At 43.6% G+C, this 21,991-nt stretch overlaps 1 protein-coding gene across 6 annotated transcripts in view; it reads right to left on the bottom strand.

Annotated features, from left to right (window-relative positions):
- The window catches only part of fli1 (Fli-1 proto-oncogene, ETS transcription factor), a 30,823-nt gene extending 13,182 nt beyond the window's left edge, over positions 1-17,641 (bottom strand). The window contains exons 1-5 of one of the 6 annotated variants that reach the window (XM_018748696.2): positions 17,103-17,641; positions 13,876-13,987; positions 2,485-2,696; positions 2,127-2,278; positions 1,267-1,470 (exon numbers count right to left, since the gene is read on the bottom strand). In XM_018748696.2, the coding sequence (XP_018604212.2) occupies positions 1,267-1,470; positions 2,127-2,278; positions 2,485-2,696; positions 13,876-13,941 (634 nt within the window). In that variant the 5' untranslated portion in view covers positions 13,942-13,987; positions 17,103-17,641. Of the gene's footprint in view, positions 1-1,266; positions 1,471-2,126; positions 2,279-2,484; positions 2,697-7,860; positions 8,160-8,892; positions 9,844-13,875; positions 13,988-17,102 lie in introns of those variants that run through there. The other 5 variants (XM_018748693.2, XM_018748694.2, XM_018748697.2 and 2 more) reach the window with 5 other exon arrangements.
- Positions 17,642-21,991: the final 4,350 nt, after the last annotated feature.

The following is a 21,991-nucleotide window of genomic DNA, read 5'->3' as shown; positions in this document are numbered from 1 at the left end:
GCTTTTGCTCCAAACACTGCAGCTGACCCATACGCACAATGCTGGATTTTTCAGTCTTTATCACTCTGTTTATTTTTTTGAGGGGATTTGTTTGGCGAGTCTGGCTTACCATCCCCCAAAAGCCGAAGACCCTCAGGCTCTCCAAACGCAGGTCTCTTTAATGGCACAGGCCAACATTAACCTACACTCCTTGAATATCGACCTCAATGCACTTGGCCGGCGAGGCAAAGGATTCCTGTTTTTTTTCATGGGACGCGATCCAACACAATTTAGTCTATGGAGCTGAGGATTGTGAAACATCTCTTCTTTTTCCAAGACTCACATCTAAATCGCAAATGTTGCGCACAAGGAGCAGCCCGCCACGCTTCACAGTAAGCCCTGCTGAGCTGCTGCGGCAGCCGTTCCTAATGGAACTTCATCTTGGGTGGGGTGTTGCCGCCAGATTTGGCGATGCCGACCTTCCCAGGGTCACGCACAAAGAAGACCGTTGTACTTGCGCCGGCAGTATACAGCCTCTGGAAGAGTTACTTGCACCCGGGATGGACCCATACCTGATTTTGTCACAGTGGGAGTCATCATGGCTTCAACGGATACTACTGACTGATGGTGTCACGGTTACCTGTTACGGTCAATGTTGTTTATCCAAGAACTGCAGCTGCCTGTCACCTCTGTTATCCTCTGAGTTATGCAGTTATTTTAAAATCCCAAATAGGCCAAATGTCTGAAAGTTTATGACGACAAACTGGAGTCAGATCTCTTAGAATTCAGACAGGCAAGATGCTGACCAATGAGACGCTTGCTTTGGAAGCTTGGACAGATGCTTTCCATCCACACGACTGCTGAGTCATAGACAGCCTGCAAACGGGGTGAGTTGTGTTACTCTCCACGGCATCCTGCTGCCAAAACTCAAGTGGACGTATGCATGAGAGCCTTTGCAGAATCTGCCGAGCTCCGATTAGCCACCGCTGAAGGCTGAAGACTAATTTGCCTTGATAACGCCTCAGATGACAAGCTTGAGCTTCACTGTTATGCTGAAAATACACTCAGCCAGGGAGTGTAATTAACAGGGATCGTCATTACGAAGACTCAAGCATTTGTGGTGGTGCTGGTTTTGTGGTGGCCACAAGCTTGGCCTTTGTCGGAAAAACATCCAGCTGGAAAACTGTAACGCGGTCTTGATAAAAGCTTCAACTAAACCAAAAATAATAACATCAGTCATGCACATGAGGACACAGCGAAGTGGGATAAGCAGAAGAGATGACTTACTTTCCCTGAGGTAATTGAGATGTGAGAGCAGGACTTCGGCATTGTACATGCTGGTGAGCCTCAGGAAGTCCTCCTTGCTCATCTTACAGAGCTCCTTTCCATCCATGCTCTGGAACAAAGACGTGTCAACCTCCACCAGTCCGTATTCCTTGATAGCCCACTCCAGCCACTGCCGCACGTGGTCTTGGGACCACAGCGAAGGGTCTGTGAAGAACACAAAACACACTGATCTTTACGTGGATGCCCAGGCACCTGCCGTATCTGTTGCTCGAGAAACAACTTATCATCTTAGCATTCATTCATTACGACACACATCAATTTATGTCATCAAACTATAAGAGTCCCAGTGCGACCCACCGTACTGATGTACATTAAATAATTGGGCTGCTGCTCTTCAAAGTGCCTTGCAAATATTTTCCCATTTAAAGAGCTGGACAGTTTTCACTAGAGCAATTTCTAACGTTGGAACCTTGACCAAGGGTACTACAGCAGGAGATGGGATTCAAACCTGGATCGCTGAAGTCCGAAGACATCGCCTCTAACATCTACTCTGTCCTACTCTGCATCTGCTATGGTACGAACACTGTCAAATTTTGCTGATGAAACATATTGTATGCCAGCGTGCTATTACAGCGCCGTATTGTACAGCTGTAGCGGATCTTTAGGTAAACTGAAGCAAGGTCAGCTGTCGAATGGATGTCAAAGCCAGCATGGTGACCCCTAGTTCTAACCAAGAAATTACCACAACCTTTAAAAAAGCTTGTTTTCTGTCAAGATACAGCTGACGAAGTAAATATTAACTAGTGTCCTCTAGACATTTACAGAAGAGTTCTCACTGAAGATGGGGTTAATGCTCTTACCTGCAGGCACAATGACTCTTCTCTCATTGGTTGTCATGTTAGGGGGAGGACCGTTCTTCTCATCCATGTAGCTCCCATAGCTCATTTGAGACGGGTCCGTCCCGCCGACCAGCTTACCGCACTTCCCCAGGCTGCAGTCCACCGGGGACTCCCTGTCACACAAGCACCGTGGCGTGAGCAACCAGGATGGCAGAGGGGTGAGAGTTGTATGGCAAGGTCTTCAGTGAAAAAGACACGCAACCATCACCAGCAGAAACGAAAGACAGCTGGGATCCTCCACTTAGGGTTAAGCAGAGTTAAAGCTGGGGACAGGGCGAATGGATGGGAAGAGAAATTAGTAAAAGAAGTCCTCTTGTACCTAGATCCGTTGATGTGTTCATACTCCCGCTTGACGTTGACGCGCACGGGCTGGTTAATCCACTCCTGCTGTGGGGGTAAGGGGTTGATCTTGTGGGCCTGCCCATAGTCCTGGGCGCTGGATGCAGTCATATCCGGCTTGGGTAAGGGGGCAGCAGCAGCGTACGGTGGCTCGAACAGGGACTGGTCTTCACTCACCACTGATAGCGCCTCCTGCAGGGCAGGTGAAAAACTAGGTTAACGCAGAATCTCCAACACAGCATCTTCATTCAGGCTCAAAAAGGCAGCAACAAAAGTTCCGCTACTGTCACACATGGCCGTGCTGTGTTCTGCCGACACATTACGCAGGGTCTTCTGTTACTTTATAGATTTGTTTTTATAATTCTTCTGCCAGGTGTCTTCTGGAACTTGTTTCGACAGCGGTTAGAAGAAAAAAAAAGAAAAAAAAAAAAATTGTTTACACAGACATAGAAATGAAATTCTCTGGGTAGGTACTTCAAAAATGTCAGAGGCAATCACATAAAGCAAGGCTCTGGAATGTTCCCTAATGCTGCCGAAGTGACTAACCAGAAGGATATGTTGTTCCCAGGTGAAGAAAACATTTAGAAGCAAAAGAATAGCTGTATTTGTGCCACTACTTGATTATTTTTACACGGGTTCCCATTGGACATTTCAGCAGTATCTGTAACGGTCATAATCGCACTATACATCAGCAATTATGACAATTGCTTCTATTTATTTCACTCACAATATAATCTCATTTAATTGTTTGGCCCTTAAACAAGATTAAAGACCGGGTTAAAATAGAACGCTGCTGGTGCTCTGTGGTGTTTGCGCTGTTGTGCGGATGGAAGCAAGTCCGCAGGCAAATGTAGTTTAAAGATGCATGTTAAGATGTGGTAAACAGTTTATATATTCTTAATTACATAATGCACTTATCCAGAGTTATAAGAATCCACTTTCAGTGACTGCTTATGCATTTACAGTTTATGCGGGCGCACGTAGCTGGGATTTTCGCCGTTACTTCGCAGCTCTATATTCGAACCTTTTTCAGCGCTCCACTTCCACCTACCAGAGGCCACCTGACCGCGGTCACCAAAACCCTAACCACAATCATCTGCGATCAACGGGCCCTCATATGCACTTTACCAATGTGCTCTGGGACTTGTACATTTATGGGCTTATTATTTTTAGTCAGTTGCCGTCTTTACAAGTGGTCATGGGATCATTTTCGGTATTTCCCATGTTGGTATTTTGGGGTTTTTCTGGAAGATCGGCAATAGTCCTCTTTGCTGTCTGCAACTTTCTGGTGAAAGTGCGGTACACTTAATAAAACATGAATGATTATAGGAATATGAATGACTGCTAGATGAGGCCACCAAGAGAAAGCCAACAACAGACTTAACCTTGTATTCCTCTGCATTCTGTTATGTGGAACAGAACACCTCAGATGGACTTTAATAACCCACAGCGAGTTGCCTAAACTTCCTGCCAAAAGTGTGATTCCACCATATTTCCTTTTAGCAGACAGCAGGCTGGAGTTCAGTCGGAGGTGGGGGGTCATTCCTGCGCGGACTCCGCTGGCCCAGTTCAACCAAAGAGATGTAACTTTATTAAAGAAAACAAACTAAAACATTCTGGCAGGTTTAGATTTTCTTTTCTCTCTCTCGCTCTCTATCTCTGTGTGTGTGTGTGTGTGTGTGTGTGTGATGCCTGCACCTTAGCAGATGCCAGGATGAGATAAAAACTGCATGGCCGGGCCTCCGAAATATTACAGCGAGAGAGGTTTATCTTCTTAGGTGCCTCCTTTCTCGCCGCGACGCGATGAAATTAAAAAAGTCGCATTTCAGCATCCTCTGGTGGTGTCCTTGGAGACCGTTCTTACGTGGGAACGGTGGGATTCTGCCAGTCTGGAACCCTCTCAGTCCACTGCAGGTGCGAAGCAAGAAATTCACACCCCGTTTTCTCAAGTCTGTCACGGAGGCTCCTCAGCTTCGACAGTAAACTATACAAGATGCTATGACACCTTGTCTAGGGTTCGAGATGCTCCGCGTTAACATCTGTCTTCAGTACAGTCCTAAATAAGTTGTTTGAAAGTCAGAGAAAAACATGTATTACTTCCTAAAATGCACAACTGTAAAAAGTATGATTTCCTAAAATGTAAAGGCAGAGGTAAAAAAGAAAATTTGTATTCTCTGCTTAGGTTATAGCTTAAATTTCCAAATAAGAGCTGCTCCATTAGCACAGTCAAGGAATTACACACACACACTGTCTGAAGCCGCTTGTCCCAAGCGGGGTTGCGGCAAACCGGAGTCCAACCCGGCAACGCAGGGCGCAAGGCTGGAGGGGACACACCCAGGACGGGACGCCAGTCTCTCACAAGGCACCCCAAGTGGGACTCGAACCCCAGACCTGCCAGAGAATGGGACCTGGCCAAACCTGCTGCGCCACTGCACTCCCCCTACGAGGAATTAAACGTTTTCAAAAATTTTGCAAGGACCACAATTTCTAACCAAATGTCAAAAAACCAAAATCCGTACAGTTCCACAAATGTAAGAACAGAATTCTGCGAGGTTTTGCCGAAAAGCGGCAGTTAACAGCATAGCGAATACGGCAGATGACTTTGGCTCCGAAGGTTACAGGTTTACATCCCACTTCCTGCTTCAGTACCCAAGAGTACGGTACTTACCAAAAACAGCTCCACTAAAAATTACCCAGCTGTATACACGAACAAATAACAGTTTAACACCGTGTTAAGGTAAAGTATCAGTAATATCTAAGTATCTCAAGTTCATAATGAAAGAAACAAAGTATAAAAGAAAGAAACAGACTAAATGGGATTAATTGACTGAAGTTAGTTTGCCATTAACTACATGACATTCATTTACGTGTCCTTTTACTCCGCAGCAGTCGCTGCTGACCTTTGGTGTGTGAAATGTGTTTATCGAGCTAAAATGTAATTGTGCAGATGAACAACTGCAACTGTGAAAAACTACATGTACGTGTAAATGATGTGTAAATAAAAGTTTACACTTAAAAAAGGGTTTGGAGTTAAGATGCCAGCTGTACCAACTGCCTTTGTAGCTGCAGGGACATTGATTTAATCATCAAGAGCAGAGCTGTCAAGGCACTGACAGCCAGCGGTGCTGTCTGGGGAGTCCACACACACTAGCGAGGGGTTGATAAGAACCAAACAGCTAATGTAGACCATAGTTCTGGCAAAAAAAGGGTATATCTGCTTGCATGTTACGCTCAAAGTGACATATCAACCCCTTGCAACCCCTCGCATACTTCATGGCTTACTGAGCAGAATTTTCTGGGAAAGTTGCTGAAAGTTTTTCTCTTTTTTTTATAGGTTTCAAAATGGGTTCATTAACAAGAAAACACCGGTAGAGCAGCGGTTCTTCACAGCAATGCTGCTACTTGTGGCGCTTGATTCAGCGCCTGGCTTCTAAACTCATTTGCCCAAGACCGCACCGGTGACCCTTTGCCTTATGATGAGTGGGATTCCACATCATACCACTAAATCTAAACTCAACAAGTCACTCGATGTAAAAGTGAAATAATAAAAAGAGCAAACCATGATGTATACTGTAGTATTTAGAGCGCTCTCCCTATAATCGGGTGGTTCTTTGTTTGAATCCCACTCCAGCTGTAGTGTGCTTGATTAGGGTACTTACCCTCAATTACTCCATTAAGAGTACCCTGTTGTACAGAGAAGGGGAGGAAAGGCGAGTCCCCCCACCCCCACCATGGCTCACATGTGAGCTGCACACAGCCCCATCTCCATGCTGGGAACGCGCATTCCTGCCTTTTTGTTTTGGGGAGGAAATGGAAACGCGTGCGGGATGCAGATAGAGCGGGAGCGGAAGGCCCACACGACCCGATAACGGAACCTGCCATTCCGAGGAGGCCGCGAGGACGCGCTTAACGCTCCGTCAACAAAAACCGCACAGATCTGCGGCGCTGCGGCCGAATCGCGAGTGTTTATTTTTGGGAGCGCAGGCAAAACGCGCTCGTCCGCTCTCTGTCGCGTCGCAGACTCTATTTGAACACGGGCTCTCGTAATGTCACTCATGATTTTGTCGGCGGCGGCACGGCACGGTGGCGCAGCGGGTAGCGCTTCTCCCTCACAGCGCAGTGGCAGTGCAAAGACACGCGTTTCAGGTTAATTGGAGAGCCCCAGTTGCCTGTGTACCCATCCTGTCAGGAACTGGCCTCCCCTCCAGGGTGTACCCCTCCCACTGATTCTGGGAACGGCTCCGGACCGTCACGAACCTGAGCAAGTGGGCATAGGCAGCAGGTGGCGTAGTAGTTAAAGCTCTTATCAGCACGTGTGGAGGTACCCGGTTCGAAACGCACTCCTGCTCTTTTACTCTTGATGGAAGCACTCAGCCTTAACTGATATCGTGACGCGTCGATACAATGCGGTATAAGGGGTAAACCACTGTAAAGATGGTAATCTAATTTCGCTCTGAAGAAATTTGTCGATGAAAGTTAATAATATAATAATGTCTGGACGCATCGAGCTGGCAGACACATTCAGAATAATCTTTCTGGCAAAAAAGTGGCCTTCAATTTAAAAAAAAAAAAATCAATAAATGAAATCCATACGAAGGAGGCATGTATCCGTATTCCTTGGCAGAAGCTGCAATAGTTATTGTAAATTATAATTTATGTATTACGGTTGGGGGGATACACAGCTGTGCCGAATATTGTATTTTTCCACCCTGCGCGTGCTTTGCATTCACAGTGGCGCGTGTGTTCCCCCGCACATCAGTGAAGTACAGTGCCGACTATCTCGCATACTAGCGCGAGCCGACTGCCGCGTGCAGGCACGATCTATATACCACAGCATACATCCCAAATGTGGCGAACGGAAAACAACAGTAAAATGTTAGGAACACTTAGACTTTTTTCATAGATCCGGATTCACTTGTTGCGCACTTTGCAGCAAACCGTTCCGCGTGAAAATGACTTAATCTGCAGCACACAATTATGCGCAATTACACGCGCTCGCGCAGCCCGTAATCAGGCCACACCCAAATGGGTGTGTGGGGTGGGGGGGGAGGCGGCTATAACACCACCCCAACCGCAGGAAACCCCACACGATTCAGAAAAATACGGATCTGAAATGAACCCTGAAAGACACCCAGCACTCTTCGACATGACACCTCAGAACAGCTCATAACTGCCCACGTTCATATTCGAAATAACTGTCAGCGCGCGACATCCGCGCCTCAAACTGCGTCAACTCAACTGAACCCCCAGCGCGGCGCACAGTGCGGATTTCCTCCGCAACTCTGGATATGAATTTAAAATAAGCACCGGCGTCAACGCCGAAAGTGCGTGTTTAATAGCAAAACTTTTACTCCACCTTATTAACTGTGAGATGAGGTGTGTAACGGATCCGGTGTTACTTTCAGTCTTGCTTTTAGCAGCAGGTACAGCTCCTGGATTTCACATCATCACAACGTTAGATCGCACAAACTTAGTGCTGGACTGGAGTGCTGCCAAACAGATATAAATTAAATATGTATTATAATACATGCAAGAGTCTTACACATAAATAGAATGCAGTCATGATATAGACATATATACTTGCTCACATACCATACGCAGCAATTTATATGTACATATTATATATAAAACAGTTAGTGATACATGATGATGTATTAAGACAAGCTCAGCTTTACAGCTCTGACACATAAGGAATCTTCTAAATGAGTCATAGCTTGTTGTTGAGAACGCGCACAAAAAAACGCCTCATAAGACTCAAGAGTTTCTTTGATTCAGTAGTAAATGTTATTATTTCTCAACACGCTTCGGATCGCGCGTTTACTTTGATGACATCAGGGTTTGAAGCCGCCGGACGAAGCCCACGGGCGCCGCGCCACCCTCACTCTGCCGCGCGGCCACGGCGAGGACACCCAAAAAAAGGCACCGAGAAAAGGAGCGGTAATGAGCACGTCTCGACCGCGGGTGGAAAACACCAAACTGTGGCTCGAGGGCCGTTCCTTGAGAGCGTACATCCGCGAAAAAGTGCGGCAAACACACATAAGTTGGTACAAAATTTGAAATAACCGCTTTTTGGTTTTGCTCAAGTTCCACAGATGCGCACCCCGGCGTGCGCGTCCTTGCCAACTTTCCAAAGCAAAGGGCTCCGGTTCGAGCCCCGGAGATCACCCCTCGGCTGTGTGCGCACTTTGAGCACAGTTTCACCACGAGAAGGAACAGGAAACTTCGGGAGAAAGTAAAAAAAGAAGGAAATGTGGGACGAGGAGGAGGAAAAAGGCACTGCGGCAGCATCGTGCGCGGCTCGAAAAGGAGGCGCAACTTACAAAAAAAAAAAACAAAAAAAAAAACAGCACGAGCTCCCGATCCCGCACCCCCGGTTCCCCACCCTTACCTTAATAGTTCCGTCCATTTTGGGCAGTTTGATGTGGAGCCCGACAGTATCCCACGCATGACACGCTCCTGAGTGGGCTCCAGCCCCCGGTGCGTCGCGCGCGGAGCCACCGACACTCCACACACTCCGGATGGCTTTTTTTTTCGACTAAATTTGGGAAGTGAAGTCACTGGTGTGGAGAAGGAAGCGGTGTGTGTCACACGAAGCCCCCCCTTCATCGCAGCACCCAGAAGCAGGATATCGGAGTCGAGGAGATAAGCGCACAAAACAATAGAATTCGATTTTTTGCTCCTTTTTTTTCTTTTTTTTTTTTAACATGGAAATATCCGCGTTATTGTTCCAGTTTGTTTTTACGCCGGAATGTCACACAGGGTAGGTTTGTCTGAGTATTTACACATCTCTTCCACGCTTTCTAAGCCTTCGTGATTTTGATCATAAGGTTTAAAGTTTTCGACGCGTGTTTTTACAGTAGGACAAAATGTACTGAATAAACTATAAAAAAAAAACATCTTATTTTTCTGTTCATATCCACGACCACGAGCGACTTTATACTCTCAGTTTCCTTTAACTCTTTTCCCCCTGCGGCTCTGATATAAATATGAAAATAAAAAATAGCTGCAGCTGCACTCGATTAAAATACCAGTAAAGTGAGTGTAAATCAAACGGGACGAACGCGCGCACGTGTCCTACTACCTGAGATTGGGCCATCGAGCTCCACGTCCACGTCCACACCCCGGCAGTTTCACCGCACCACTATAATAATACAAAAAAAAAAAAAAAAAGCTAGCGGGACACGCGCGCCCCTGTGGTACCCGCGCACGGGGGCCCCGCAATGCACGTGTGCGCGCCTCATTCACCCAGAGCCACAGCAGCCCACTGACTGACCGCGCATCTCCTCCAACTTTAAAATAACATGTAGTACGGTACGTTAAAACGAAGTCCTCGCTTTGTACGCATCGCCTCGCGCGTGCAGGCGCGAGAGAGAACAGAAGTGTTCATGTTTGGTGTCTGAATGAACATTAAAAATTATTACAGTTTTATGATCTCCTCTTGTCGTTCACATCATCACTGGTCATCCTTGTTATAATATTGTCAAGTTATTATTGCCATCAACTGCAAAGACGGACAATTTGCCGTGGGTTTGTGCCCCCGCACCCCCACGCCCCCCCCCAACCGTTATTTAATGTGTCCCAGTGCTTGGAGCAGCTGAAGTCTGGATGTTTGTTCCTACAACCTTCTTTACTTGCTGAAATGACCCTCATCAATTCAGACCCGGTTCCACTGACATGGAGACATGAGTGGACGTGACCAGACCGACTGGGCTCGGGGGTCGCACTGTCTGCTCTCCACTTCGGGGGTCTGCCCAGGGAGGCACCCCCGCCCCACCCCACGCCACCTCAGCGTCTGAGAGACCCCCACATCTGGATCCTGCCAGGGGTCAAGGCTGCTGCTGCCTGGGGCCACTCCAGTGCAGTCTAATGAAGGGAGACACCTTGTTTGGTCCTTTCCAGATGAACTAAAATTACACTTTTTGTTTAGTTCTCTGTTAAATTGAAGAGGAAATTTTTTTAATTTTTTAATTTTTTTTTTTTAATTGCGGCGCCTATTAGATACTAAAGATTAAAAGAACTTAAAAAGTATTAATCGTTAAAGTGTTACTGCGCTGTAGAAAAAAATAACTGCAGACATCGAAAAAGTGTCATCATATTTCAGGGAAAAAGCTGCGCAGATGGAGAGCTACGGAAGGTGTTTTGTGTACATAATTTCATTTGTGCGTTTTCCCATGAGAACCTGAGAATTTGCCAATTATAATCTGAGAATGTGTGTGTGTATGTGTGTATGGGTATGCATATATACATATATTTATGGGCAATCCTATGTATACCAATGAACATATGTACAATATACATATATGACAGTATATAAACGAGTCAATATACATTTGACTGTCAGATACGGTAACTTGTCAGTTACCAAAAGATTCCATATTCTGAAACTGAAATAAATGTTCATGCAGATTTAGATTAAAGCCTAGTTCGATCAGTATAAATTATAAGAACAAATTTGATTATATAGCCTTTCTGTAATTACTGTGAGAAAGAAAATAATACAAGTTGCTATCCGTAGCCTACATGTGGTGCCCATCCATATTTGAAACTTTATGGTTTTTGTTCATTATTTTGTTGTCACATTACAGAGTTTTATTACATTTTGAATTTACCAAAGGCTATTTTGAATAATTTTTCAAAGAAATGCCTTTTTTCAATATATTGTAATAGATAGATAGATAGGTAGATAGATAGACAAAAATTAATTTATGCAACAAATAAAGTATGTTAGAGGAAACATGGGCTTTCTGAGGTCTACTCTTGGCAAGGCCCAAATGAATATGGCAGTAACAAACATTTTGGGAAGGCCAGTAAACAAATGAAAGTTGGTTTATACACTGCACCACAGAACATCTGGATCTGTGTTGAAACCTGACAGCCAGACATTTCTTCCTACCATGACCTGCGGGAGGCCAACAAACCCCTCACCACTGGGAACTGACAAGAAAGTGGGAGGAAACCTTTGGGGGTATTTTACATATCATATTCACTCATATATATTTGAATGTTCAAATCACAAGCAAACTTTAATTACATATTGTGCTGTTACTGCTATTATTATTATTAAACATGTAACAATGTACTTTAGTGTAAATTTGCACTGTGAGGTAATCTTGTAGCAGTAACTTTTTCAGTAAATAAGCAGGATGCTCCTTCCACTGGACCATAACCCATTTCCTCTAAATGTCACTGTTCAAGTGATGGTTCAACCAGAAAGAGTCTTCAAATTAGTTTTGGTTACAGACCTTTCAGCTGTATTCCAGCTAACACCCAGTATGGGCTGAGGCCTTGGGTTTGTATGTTAAACTTGAGAGTTATGGTAAGCTCCTTCCCTCTCTCGGGTAAAGGAAAAGCCAAAGAAAAAATACCAGGGGCAGAAAGTGAAGACTGCAGCATACAGGCCCAAACTGTCTGGCCCCTTGCTCTGGGCCATAATTAATTTGAGATTTATTTTTATTGGAGAGGTCGAGTCTCGTTTGGGCTTACCCAAACAAAACTACAGCTAGCAAGTAGATTCGCCTGAATGAAGCTGAATATTTCTTTAAAACTTCTCTTGAGATGTGCCTGGTCCACATTCTGACTGTTTTTTTTTTTCTTTTTTTCTGAGACAAAATAATGCAGTATGGTTCTGAAAAGTGAGTAAAAGTTGAGCCACAGTGCACGGTAAAGCTGAACTGAGACCCTTCATAATATAGTATAACAAATAATATGATAATGCTTCCCGCCATTGCTCAGAAATCTGCTTTGCATCACAAGAAAATCTATTTAAAATACTTTGGTTTTCAGTAGTTATCCAAGCAATGAAGTGTTAACTAGATATTGAAATAACACATTTATTTATGAGATGGGATGTTTTGCTGTCCAGACTTTGCTGCAAATTCCTCTTAAAAGCTATTGCCTTCTCCTGTTATAACTAGTGACATCTGAAACATTAAATTAATCACCAGCATATTTTGAGATTTATGAAGTTTGTAGTACTAGTGAAATGTGGGCAATATTAAAATATTTTCAATTCAAGGTAAACTGGATCTGGAAAAAATGCACTGTTATGAGTCCCTTTTTTGAAAAACTGCTGGCTCCCTTAAGACCTGCTGGGATGGAGAAAATTTGATTTCAAAGCGTATTTTCTCCACAAACATTCCCCAGCAGCAAAAGCCATTGGGAACAAATCGGGAATTGTTGGTGCAGCTCTGAAAAAGGCTCTTTGTGTCGAGACACACAAACGTTAGGTCTGCGTTAGAAAATCTCCATGTCAGGGGCAATAGGTCCTCAAAACACAACACCCATCCTTTGAAAAACAGCTCAGTGTGGAGAAATTATGAATTGCTTTGCCAGGAACAATGAAACATTTTGATAAGTCTACAATACGCACAAAAACGCTCTGGGACTCAGGTCACTGATTGATTCATAGAGGAGACATACTTTGCAGGACATGGATGTCTTTTGTTACAGCACACTTTTCATCTATAAAGACTTTAAACGTAACTATTGATTGCAGTTTTTGTAATATTCAACCAGTTTCTCTGTTGGCTTCTTCTGTACTTAACCATAATTATATCAGTAATAAAGCTAAAGAGGACACATACAATATAAATTCAGCGCAAATATTTTACAATAATGCTTTTTCATACGCAGCTTTATATAATTGAAAAAACAGAGCACTACTGAGACCAGGCTGAAGTACTTCCCAGAATTTCCTAGAAACAACAGCCTTTTCTAAACGCAGCGCATTTTAACTCTCATATCTTGATAAGATCTCAGATGAAAATAAAACTGCATATATGTCTCACAAACCCCATTCAATACTCTCAAGGCCTTACAGTGCCTGGACGAATTCCACAAAGCCCTTTATGATTTGATGCACAGACTGCGTTTTAAAACGTGTAAACCAGATGTCCCCCTCCTTGGTTTGTTTACATTCTTTAGAGACTGTGGCGGACAGGGAAGAAAAAAGGGGGAAAATTGTATGATGTCAAATTTAATGTGTTAAAATAATCATGGCGCCTTGGCTTTAGCGCCAAAAGTATTAAATTTGCCCTGACATTCAAACATGCAACTCAGGACTGAATCATTCTTTGTTCACTTAATGCAATTAGTGGACATAACAGCCTGACGTCACCAGTGACACAATGACGCCCTGTGCTTTCCCGTCTAAATTATGACGTCACATCTAAGCAGCCAGGACAAGACGGCAAAATCACCATTAGTACATTTGCATTTCACCCGGGCAACAGAAAACACTTTAAATTATGCTTAAATCGTTCAAGTTCTTTGGAAACAACAATGGCTCCTAGTCAAAACAGCACACACAGTTCAGTCAAAACATTAAGGTTTGATGCAGTGAGAAACCCCAAACCCCGTTCCCAAGCATTACCTGGTCGTAGAGACGATGTTGTCTTACCTTGACGTAAGACGCGGTGTCTGGGACAGTCTGAAACATTGTCAAAAGGGCCCGAAAATGTGTGGATAAATTCACTTTACAGGCCCTGAAAAAGCCGAAAGGCATCGCCGTATGTAAGATACGAAATAATAATAATAATAATAATAATAATAATAACAGAGAGTAGCAGACATATTTATATCAGAGAAGATTAAACTGCAGTGGAGGTACGTGGGGACGGTGTCCCACAGCTGAACCGGGGCAGGAGATACGCTCATTATTGCATTTCCTCGTGGTCAATGAGGTATAGATGAAATGACCCCCCCCCCCCCCCCTTGTCTTTATGGCGTGCTTACAGCCCATAAAGCATGTTCTTCCTTTCCCTTTCCAAGACGCTGAGAAGTATTTTTATGCAGCCGAAACCCCCCGAAATAAAATGATAAAAAAGTGGGATTTCGTCTCTTTCCGTATTCCTTCTGAGGGCTCCCTGCGCGCTCATCATCATGTGTTCCTGAAAAACACATGGAAGTTGTTTTCGATCCACTCCCGAAAAGTCCAGGCCTGGGGGTCACTCACAAGATTTTCATTTTGTTATCAAATTATTTCTTTTGTTTACATTTCTTTTTGTTACGCATTGCAGTGCATTTGCCGGTTAAATGCACGCATTTCTTTGCCATTTCTTTCTGCCATTTAATCGTGTAATTCCCAGAATACTTGTTGTTTCCCAAATGCAATTATTTTAACAAAAAAAAAAATCTTTAGTTTCGTTATTATTATTATTATTATTATTAGTATTATTATTAACCGTTTCACTTTATATATTTATCTAAACTAAAGTCACTAGGTTTGTCACTGTCAGCCACTTTCAAAAATTCCCTCTTTTTCAACTACTCCTTTTATATAAAATCATTATTAACCTTTGTCTACACACTCCTGTCCCTCAGAGAATATCTCGTCTCTCTCTCTCTCTCTCTCTCACACACACACACACACACACACACACACACACACACACACGCACAGGGGAACGCGCGCGCCCTTCGATCACAAATTAGAGACGCGGCTCGACCTTAACTACTTCCGTTTTCTTCAAATCCCAGGTAATGGTTGGAGCAGTAGCTCGTGTGAAGAGAAAAGTGGCCGCGGAACTGATGTCTCAGTTATTCCACAGTTAAAACGAGCTGAAACTATTATTATTATTATTATTATTATTATTATTATTATTATTATTATTATCGGTTCTTCTTGTTGCTCAGTTGGACCGTGATTGTCTCCGCTACACAACATGATGATCATGCGCAGGGGCCATCTGCTTCCACCATCAGGTTCTCCCCCAAATCCGGGCGCATATTGAAGCACTTTTCTCTTTAATAAGTGCGGCTTACAGAGTCTGGGGTGAAAGGGCACCTGGGGGACCGCGTCTGTAGCCTCCGCTTCGCTCCGCAATTATCGGGCCCACTGGCACAGACGAACATTAACATTCCTCACCCGTCGGAATAAGAATAAAAAAGGGGAATGAATGGGATAAAATGGAAAATAACAGAGCCACTGCTTGGAAACCTCAACCGTAAGAATGTCAACAAACGTTTTCAAGTTTTACTTGAGCGTGTGACCCCACTCGTCCTACCAGTGTTACTAATATTGTCGTCATTACTGCGAGTGATGCCGCTTGGTTTGATGTCTTTCTTTCCCTTTTCCCGCTAATTATTACTGTACGAGATCGTCGCATGTTGACAAGTCAAGAGTGACTGTTTTCCCCGTGTCACTATGAGATGCCCTCCATCCACCCAAAAACATTCATTCTGAATTTTTTTAGACACTTTTTTTTTCTAGTGCCATTTTTATCTTGACCACATCACTTTGACTATGACAAAAAAAGACTGAATAAACTGGTCATTTTAAAGGAGCAGTGTATGTTGGTTAAACTGATAAAAGGCCACCGGAGGAGTGGTGCTGCATCATTTATTCCCAAAATTTGCCATTTATTCCCAGCATTGGCCATTTCATCAACGAGTATCATTAATCCTACATTTCATAATTTTACCCCAACATTTATTCATTTCCAGGACCACAAAAGTAAGTACCCAAAACGTTTTATTTTTTATTTATTTGAAGTTGAAAGCAATAATTATCACTGATGTTATGGAATTTAACAACAATGCTGACAGCTGCAGGAAAAATGAAGAATATTATCCCTTTGTAGCCTATTTAGCGGTATTACACTGAAAAAGGTAACTTCTCATGGCTATGTCTGTATTTATAGAGACCTCACAGTTCCCAATGCAGCACTATAAATGCTAAATAAAGTAAATACTTTAACACATTTTAGGCTTTGTATTTTCAATATTTTTAAACATTTCTGAAATCCCCTCCGTTAACTTTTAGACAAGCTTTTATTTTAAATTACTGTTATTGTTACAGCCTTTCTGTTCAGACATATACATTTATTTAATTTTGATTTAATTAAGTGCTAAGGGCGACCTTCGCGCACCGCGCTTCTTACCTCGATTATTGCTTATGTGTTTTATTTTATTCTTGCACTGGGCTCTTCCAGGCAGCTGATGGCTTCGCCTCATAAACTTTCCCAAATGCACTGAGCTCCTGAATGTGCGCATCTGCACCCAATTACCCGGTGCGCGGCTCGCGAGCGCTGCAGTGGAGTAACCGAGGGGCAACTGTGGAGTAACTGTGGAGTAACCGCTCGAGTGTCGCAAAAGCACTTTTTAAACGTTTGACCTCATGACAGAACAATGCACGCCTGCAAAAATAAGTTAGACAAATCCTCGCATTTTCATCACAGTACAATCCGTATGAGTTTTCATTGGAAAGTAACTGTTCTCTGCTGTACCGGAGTGGAAGGGGCAGTTTTTACTGTGTTCGTATTTCAGACGCGCATCTGCTAATAGAGCATTCGCACTAATATAAAAATTAAGACTTTAAGTGTCCGGAATAAATGGGTTTCAACCCTGTCATAGGGCAGAAATTCCATTGATGACATTTCTATGCGCAGACAGAAAAAGGAAAAGTACACAAACTACGAGTTAGTAGAAAACAGTGAAAGTGGAGCGCTGTGTGTGAATTATTTCTCACATTCTACGCATTACACACATTACTGTACACATGATTACGCACATTATTACGCACACGCGGTCTTTATACAGACACTGCGGTTAGAAGAGAAGCCACGGAAAACAGATAAAAAAGGCTTTTCCTCCACTCACCTTTCGATATGTGGCTGGCAGATGTTCAATATTTCCGTTAACTTATTATCCAATTGAAAAATTAGTTCCTAGCATGGATCTGAGTGGCTTGTTTAGCGGAGGCGCGCGGAGAGGAGGAGGATGTATGAATGGAAATGGATGTGAGGTGAGAGGAGCTCCGCCGAGCAGCCAATGAGGGTCGAGGGAAAGGAGGGGGACAGGAGGGGGACAGGAGGGGGTCCCGGCCTCCCCTCGCACCCCGAGCCCCGTCCCCAGCCCCGAGCTCACTGAACCGCGAAACGAGGGGAATTTTACAGAAATGGCAACACAGCGCCGTAAAAAAAAAGCGTGGGGTCCATTTTTATATTGGAAGGCAGAGGAGCTCCCGACACAGCCCATAACGGGTCTCAAACTGGGAGCATGAATGAATGAATGAATGAATGAATCCACGAGTCAACGAACGAATGAATCAATGACACCCGCCGCTAATTGCGTCAATTTTCAGACACACTCCGCATTCGCAGCCTGAGCTGCTCACCAACATAGCGCGCTCTCAGAATACAAACCCGTCTTATTTAAATCACGGCACGCGAACCCTTCGTGATAATTTATCCAAGCTTGGCAAGTGAATAAATATTAAAGAAACACCGTCTCGACTAAAAAGTGGGAAAAAACCAGCAGAAAGCACTCTGCAGTTTTGTTTCCTTCTGAACAAAATATATGTAATCCCACAAAAAAAAAAAAAAAAAAAAAAAAAAAAAAATAATAATAATAATAATAATAATAATAATAAAAAACAGCGGCCCTGAATTCGTGTACTTCACACACAAGTTCCGTTCCAAATCCATTTTTCGGTCGTTCCCCAAGGTCCCTCCACCCCCACCCCCACTGACGGAGGCACGCGTGTCCAGTGGGCTCCTTTTCTTGCGCTGTTGACCCCACTCAGTTCACTGACTCTATTTCCTGCGGAGCACCTCCATCGCCCCCCAGAGAGCCCCCCCCCACCCTAGAGGAAGTGGCTGAGGTGAGGTGGGTGCGCGCAGAGCTGCCCAAGCATCCCGGACCAAGCGAGCGGGGCTCCATCACACACGTAGAGCAGGCAGCCCACCCACACACGGCTCCTGACTGAAGAGTCCGGGATTCGTCCTCATACCCTACACGTTCTCTTCCGAAAGTAGCAGGTCCAACAGCACTGCGGCTCTGGTCTACGTGCAGTACGTTCATTATTATTCAATTATTGATTGCAGCGCTGTGCAGTGAGCGGCGACTTCAATGCGACTTCAGTGGGCGAGATTAATAACTTATTAACACTGTAACTTCAGCCCAACTTCTCTTATGTTCCGCTTTACTTTTCCTCAGTGTCGTTTTACGTGAACTTTATATTGGGATGACTGCTGTGAGTGTGAGGTCCTTGATGGCAATGATGAATGAATGAATGAAACGGGATGAAGGGAAAGGAGCTCACGCGGTGCGAAGACCACACCAAGCCCTGGTGCGAGCCTCGTGTTTCCAGGCTGTAAGTGGAGCAATAACTCATTTGCGCATCTTGTCAAACACAAATTCAGCTGTGTTCGTTTGCAGGCGAAAGAGTGTTGAAAATGAGTGAATGGTGAAGTCATACGAGTTGCAACATAACTGCATGTTTGTTTCCTCCAACGAAAGGGGTTTGGAAATTTGTGAAATTTGATTCGGTATGTGTAAAACTAATAATAATAATAATAATAATAATAATAATATATTTTACATATTTGGTCCAAGTTGCTTTACTATGTTAAATACTCAACTACACACTGATTAGGTCATTAAAATACAGTAGGGTATTCTTACTGTATCCATTCAGAGTAATTATCATACCTTCATCAAGGGTACTTCTACAGGAGTGGAATTCAAAGCTAGGACCTTCATATATGCTCAATATTTAATGAAAATTCTCAAGGCAGTGTAAAAATTACCCTGATGATGCAACGAACCAAAATTAGACATACGGACTTCCATGGTTTCTTAATAGCGGGCATCAGGTTCAAAAAGAAAATGACATATAAAATGCATCCAGTAAATAGGGCTGGCACATATATTCACATCAACAGGTTAATTGTGTTATTATTCTGACTTAAACCTGTAGATGCCAGGGACCCAGTTGGTGAAAAGCTGGACAAAACCGAACATTGATCAAAGTGCCTCCTAGCGGAAAGCAGGTGAAGGAAAACACATCTTCATTTGATCTGCTCTTTAATGGCCAGGAAATTTAAATTCCCACAAATCTGCTGAATCTCTGCATCTTTCCATGCAGGTTATTAATGAGCCTCCCAACAGACGCAGAGCCAGAGAAAACATATTAAAAACGAGAAACACAGCAAGGCCAAGCAGGAATCTGCAAAATAATATTCCGAAGGGACTGAATAAAATCCGGACGCTTGGTGAATAGATGCTGGTCGCTCACGGACGAATGGATGGAAGAGAAAAAATGTAAAAGTTGAATGTATTCATAAACAAAAAGAGGCTAAAGACTAGTGGGGTGGGGAGGGGCAAGCGTTACAGCAAACAGCATTAAACATAATTAAACAAAAAACGATGACTTGGTCTGCTTAATGGACTTAGAGTAATATCAACCCCTCTGAAAACAACCTTATATACTTTCAAAGTCCAAAGTTATATAAAAGTATGGGGGCACACCCTCTCCTCTCCCACAAAAATGTGAAATATTTGTGTATGTAAGAGTTCACGGGCAATACAGACAACCCTGATTACATCAGCTGGGGTAATGAAGAGCCCTCACTCTGAAGCATAATTTTTTATTTATGTAGCTGAAAGAGTTACCAGGAGAGATGATCTTGCGATGATCACCCCTCATTTTGCAGGGGTGTCCCCTGGGGACGAAAAAATGGGTGTGAGGCACAAAGGAGCTGAGGTGGAATATGGTCTCCTTTCACGCTATGGTGGCAAATGTAGAAACAGTGTAGAAACAGCGTACAAACAATGCACAGTGTGGAAACTGCTGGACTTGAGCAGAAAGAGCACAGGAAGGGCACAGGAGCAGTGCTTCGAACTCAAACACGGACACCCAGGTGACGATTTCTGGACTGAGCTCAGCTCTGTGCACCACCAGTCACTAGTAGAAGAAGAACTAAAGCCAGTAAACATTCGAGTTTAGGGTTAGGATTGGGGTTTAGGGTTAGGGTTAGATTAAAGAAAAACTTCATGGTGTCTTTATACCCAAATGATTTATAAAAATGATGACATTTAAGGAAAAAAGTAGCCCACTGCTAAATGTCCTTTATTTCAACACAATCACGGTTTGATCAATATTCAGAATTACTCTCCAGCTTAAGAGAAGAATCTCATAACTTCACTTGAAAAGGTATTCTAGGACTAGGAAAAGAGTGTGAACATGGTGAAAATGAAAATGTCACACGGTGTGTCTCTTTGTGTCACAAGATGCGGAGGCCTAACAGAAAAAAAACAGACTTCCCACATCTGAGAACCTGGTGGAAACTCAAGAAGTGCTCTGCCTTCTGCCATAACCGAAATAAAAGTTAATAATACGTGAGATAGAGCTGTTGCCTTTGGACCCAAAGGTTGCTGGTTTGAATCTCATCTACTGTTGTAGTACTCTTGAGTAAGGTACTTACCCCAAACAGCTCGAATTACACTGTTGTATAAAGGGAAAAGTGTCAGAGAGATGATTCAATGTAGAATATAGACAAGGATTCAAAAGTTCTTTTTTAATTAATTCACCATTCACTGCTTAATTTATTTGCCATTAAGACATAAGGTATACGGATATAAATTAATTGCAGTAACTGAATATTAATGGATGAATGGATGATGGACTGTCTAAAGAGAGAGGTGCTTATGAGAGGGTGTGATGAAAACGGTGTGATCTGATGTGCAGCTATAGCAGTGATCATCAAGACCACGACTGATAGCGTCGATTTGGTCCGTTAGGGGGGTTCTTCTCCTCGCGCAGAGGCAACATGAAGCCTCTCGGAGTTGATTTCGCTCTGCTGATGCTTCTGCCTTGTGTAGAGGCTGAGCAGAGTGAGGATGCCAAGGAACAGTGAGAATGTGTACCAAAGATGGACAGACTGGACTGGGAACCAGTTCTGTCTCTGTATCTATGTAGATGTTGTGCTGTGTGTGCTTCATAAACCTTGCGAGGATATATCTGAGGACATACTCTCTGCAGTGCTTGTAAACCCTAAAAAATAGACCTTTTAGGGTTGTTACCGTGGAAACGAATTGTTTAGAAAATACTATTCAGCCTAAGAAACATCAACCAGTGCGAAGTCCTGCAGTGGGACATAAACAAAGCCGTGTGTGAGCGTTTGTGTGTGTGTGCGAGCATGTGCTTAAGCGCTATATCCTTTTGGAAGCTCACGTTCTCAAAGTTGGGCACAGTGTGCACTTACTTCCACCCTCTGACGGTCTGTGGTGTGTCCCCTCCCCCTTCGGCCTCGCACCCTCCGTTGGCTCTGGCTTGCCGCTACCCCACTCGGGACAAGTGGTTGCTGTCAGTGGTTGGTTGGTCTTTCATACGTTTAGATTTATATTAACATTGACGTTTATTAACGTATTCAAAGCAGATGCTTTTTTCCAAAGTGATGTAAAACTCAGAAAAGTACAAAGAGTACATTATGCCAACAGAAAGGGAGATTTGGATGCAGACACGTGATTCTTCAGCACAGTCCATTTGTCACATACCTCCATACGAACCACTATACATCACACAAGCAGATGTACTGTATGTAGGTTTTTTTTCAAATAAAGGTAACCTGTTTATCGAGCGCACTCGAGATCAGGGGAGAAGTAAGTCCGAAAAATGTGTTTCTCATAAATCAATTTACAATTTAAACAACTGCAAAACTTCTACTGAAGCACTTTGCCATTATTATGTTCATCAAAGGCTTAAC

Source organism: Scleropages formosus, chromosome 10 (assembly GCF_900964775.1).
Source record: "Scleropages formosus chromosome 10, fSclFor1.1, whole genome shotgun sequence".
In the NCBI taxonomy this organism is placed as follows: Eukaryota; Metazoa; Chordata; class Actinopteri; order Osteoglossiformes; family Osteoglossidae; genus Scleropages; species Scleropages formosus.
This window is presented reverse-complemented; position numbering and strand designations above follow the sequence as displayed.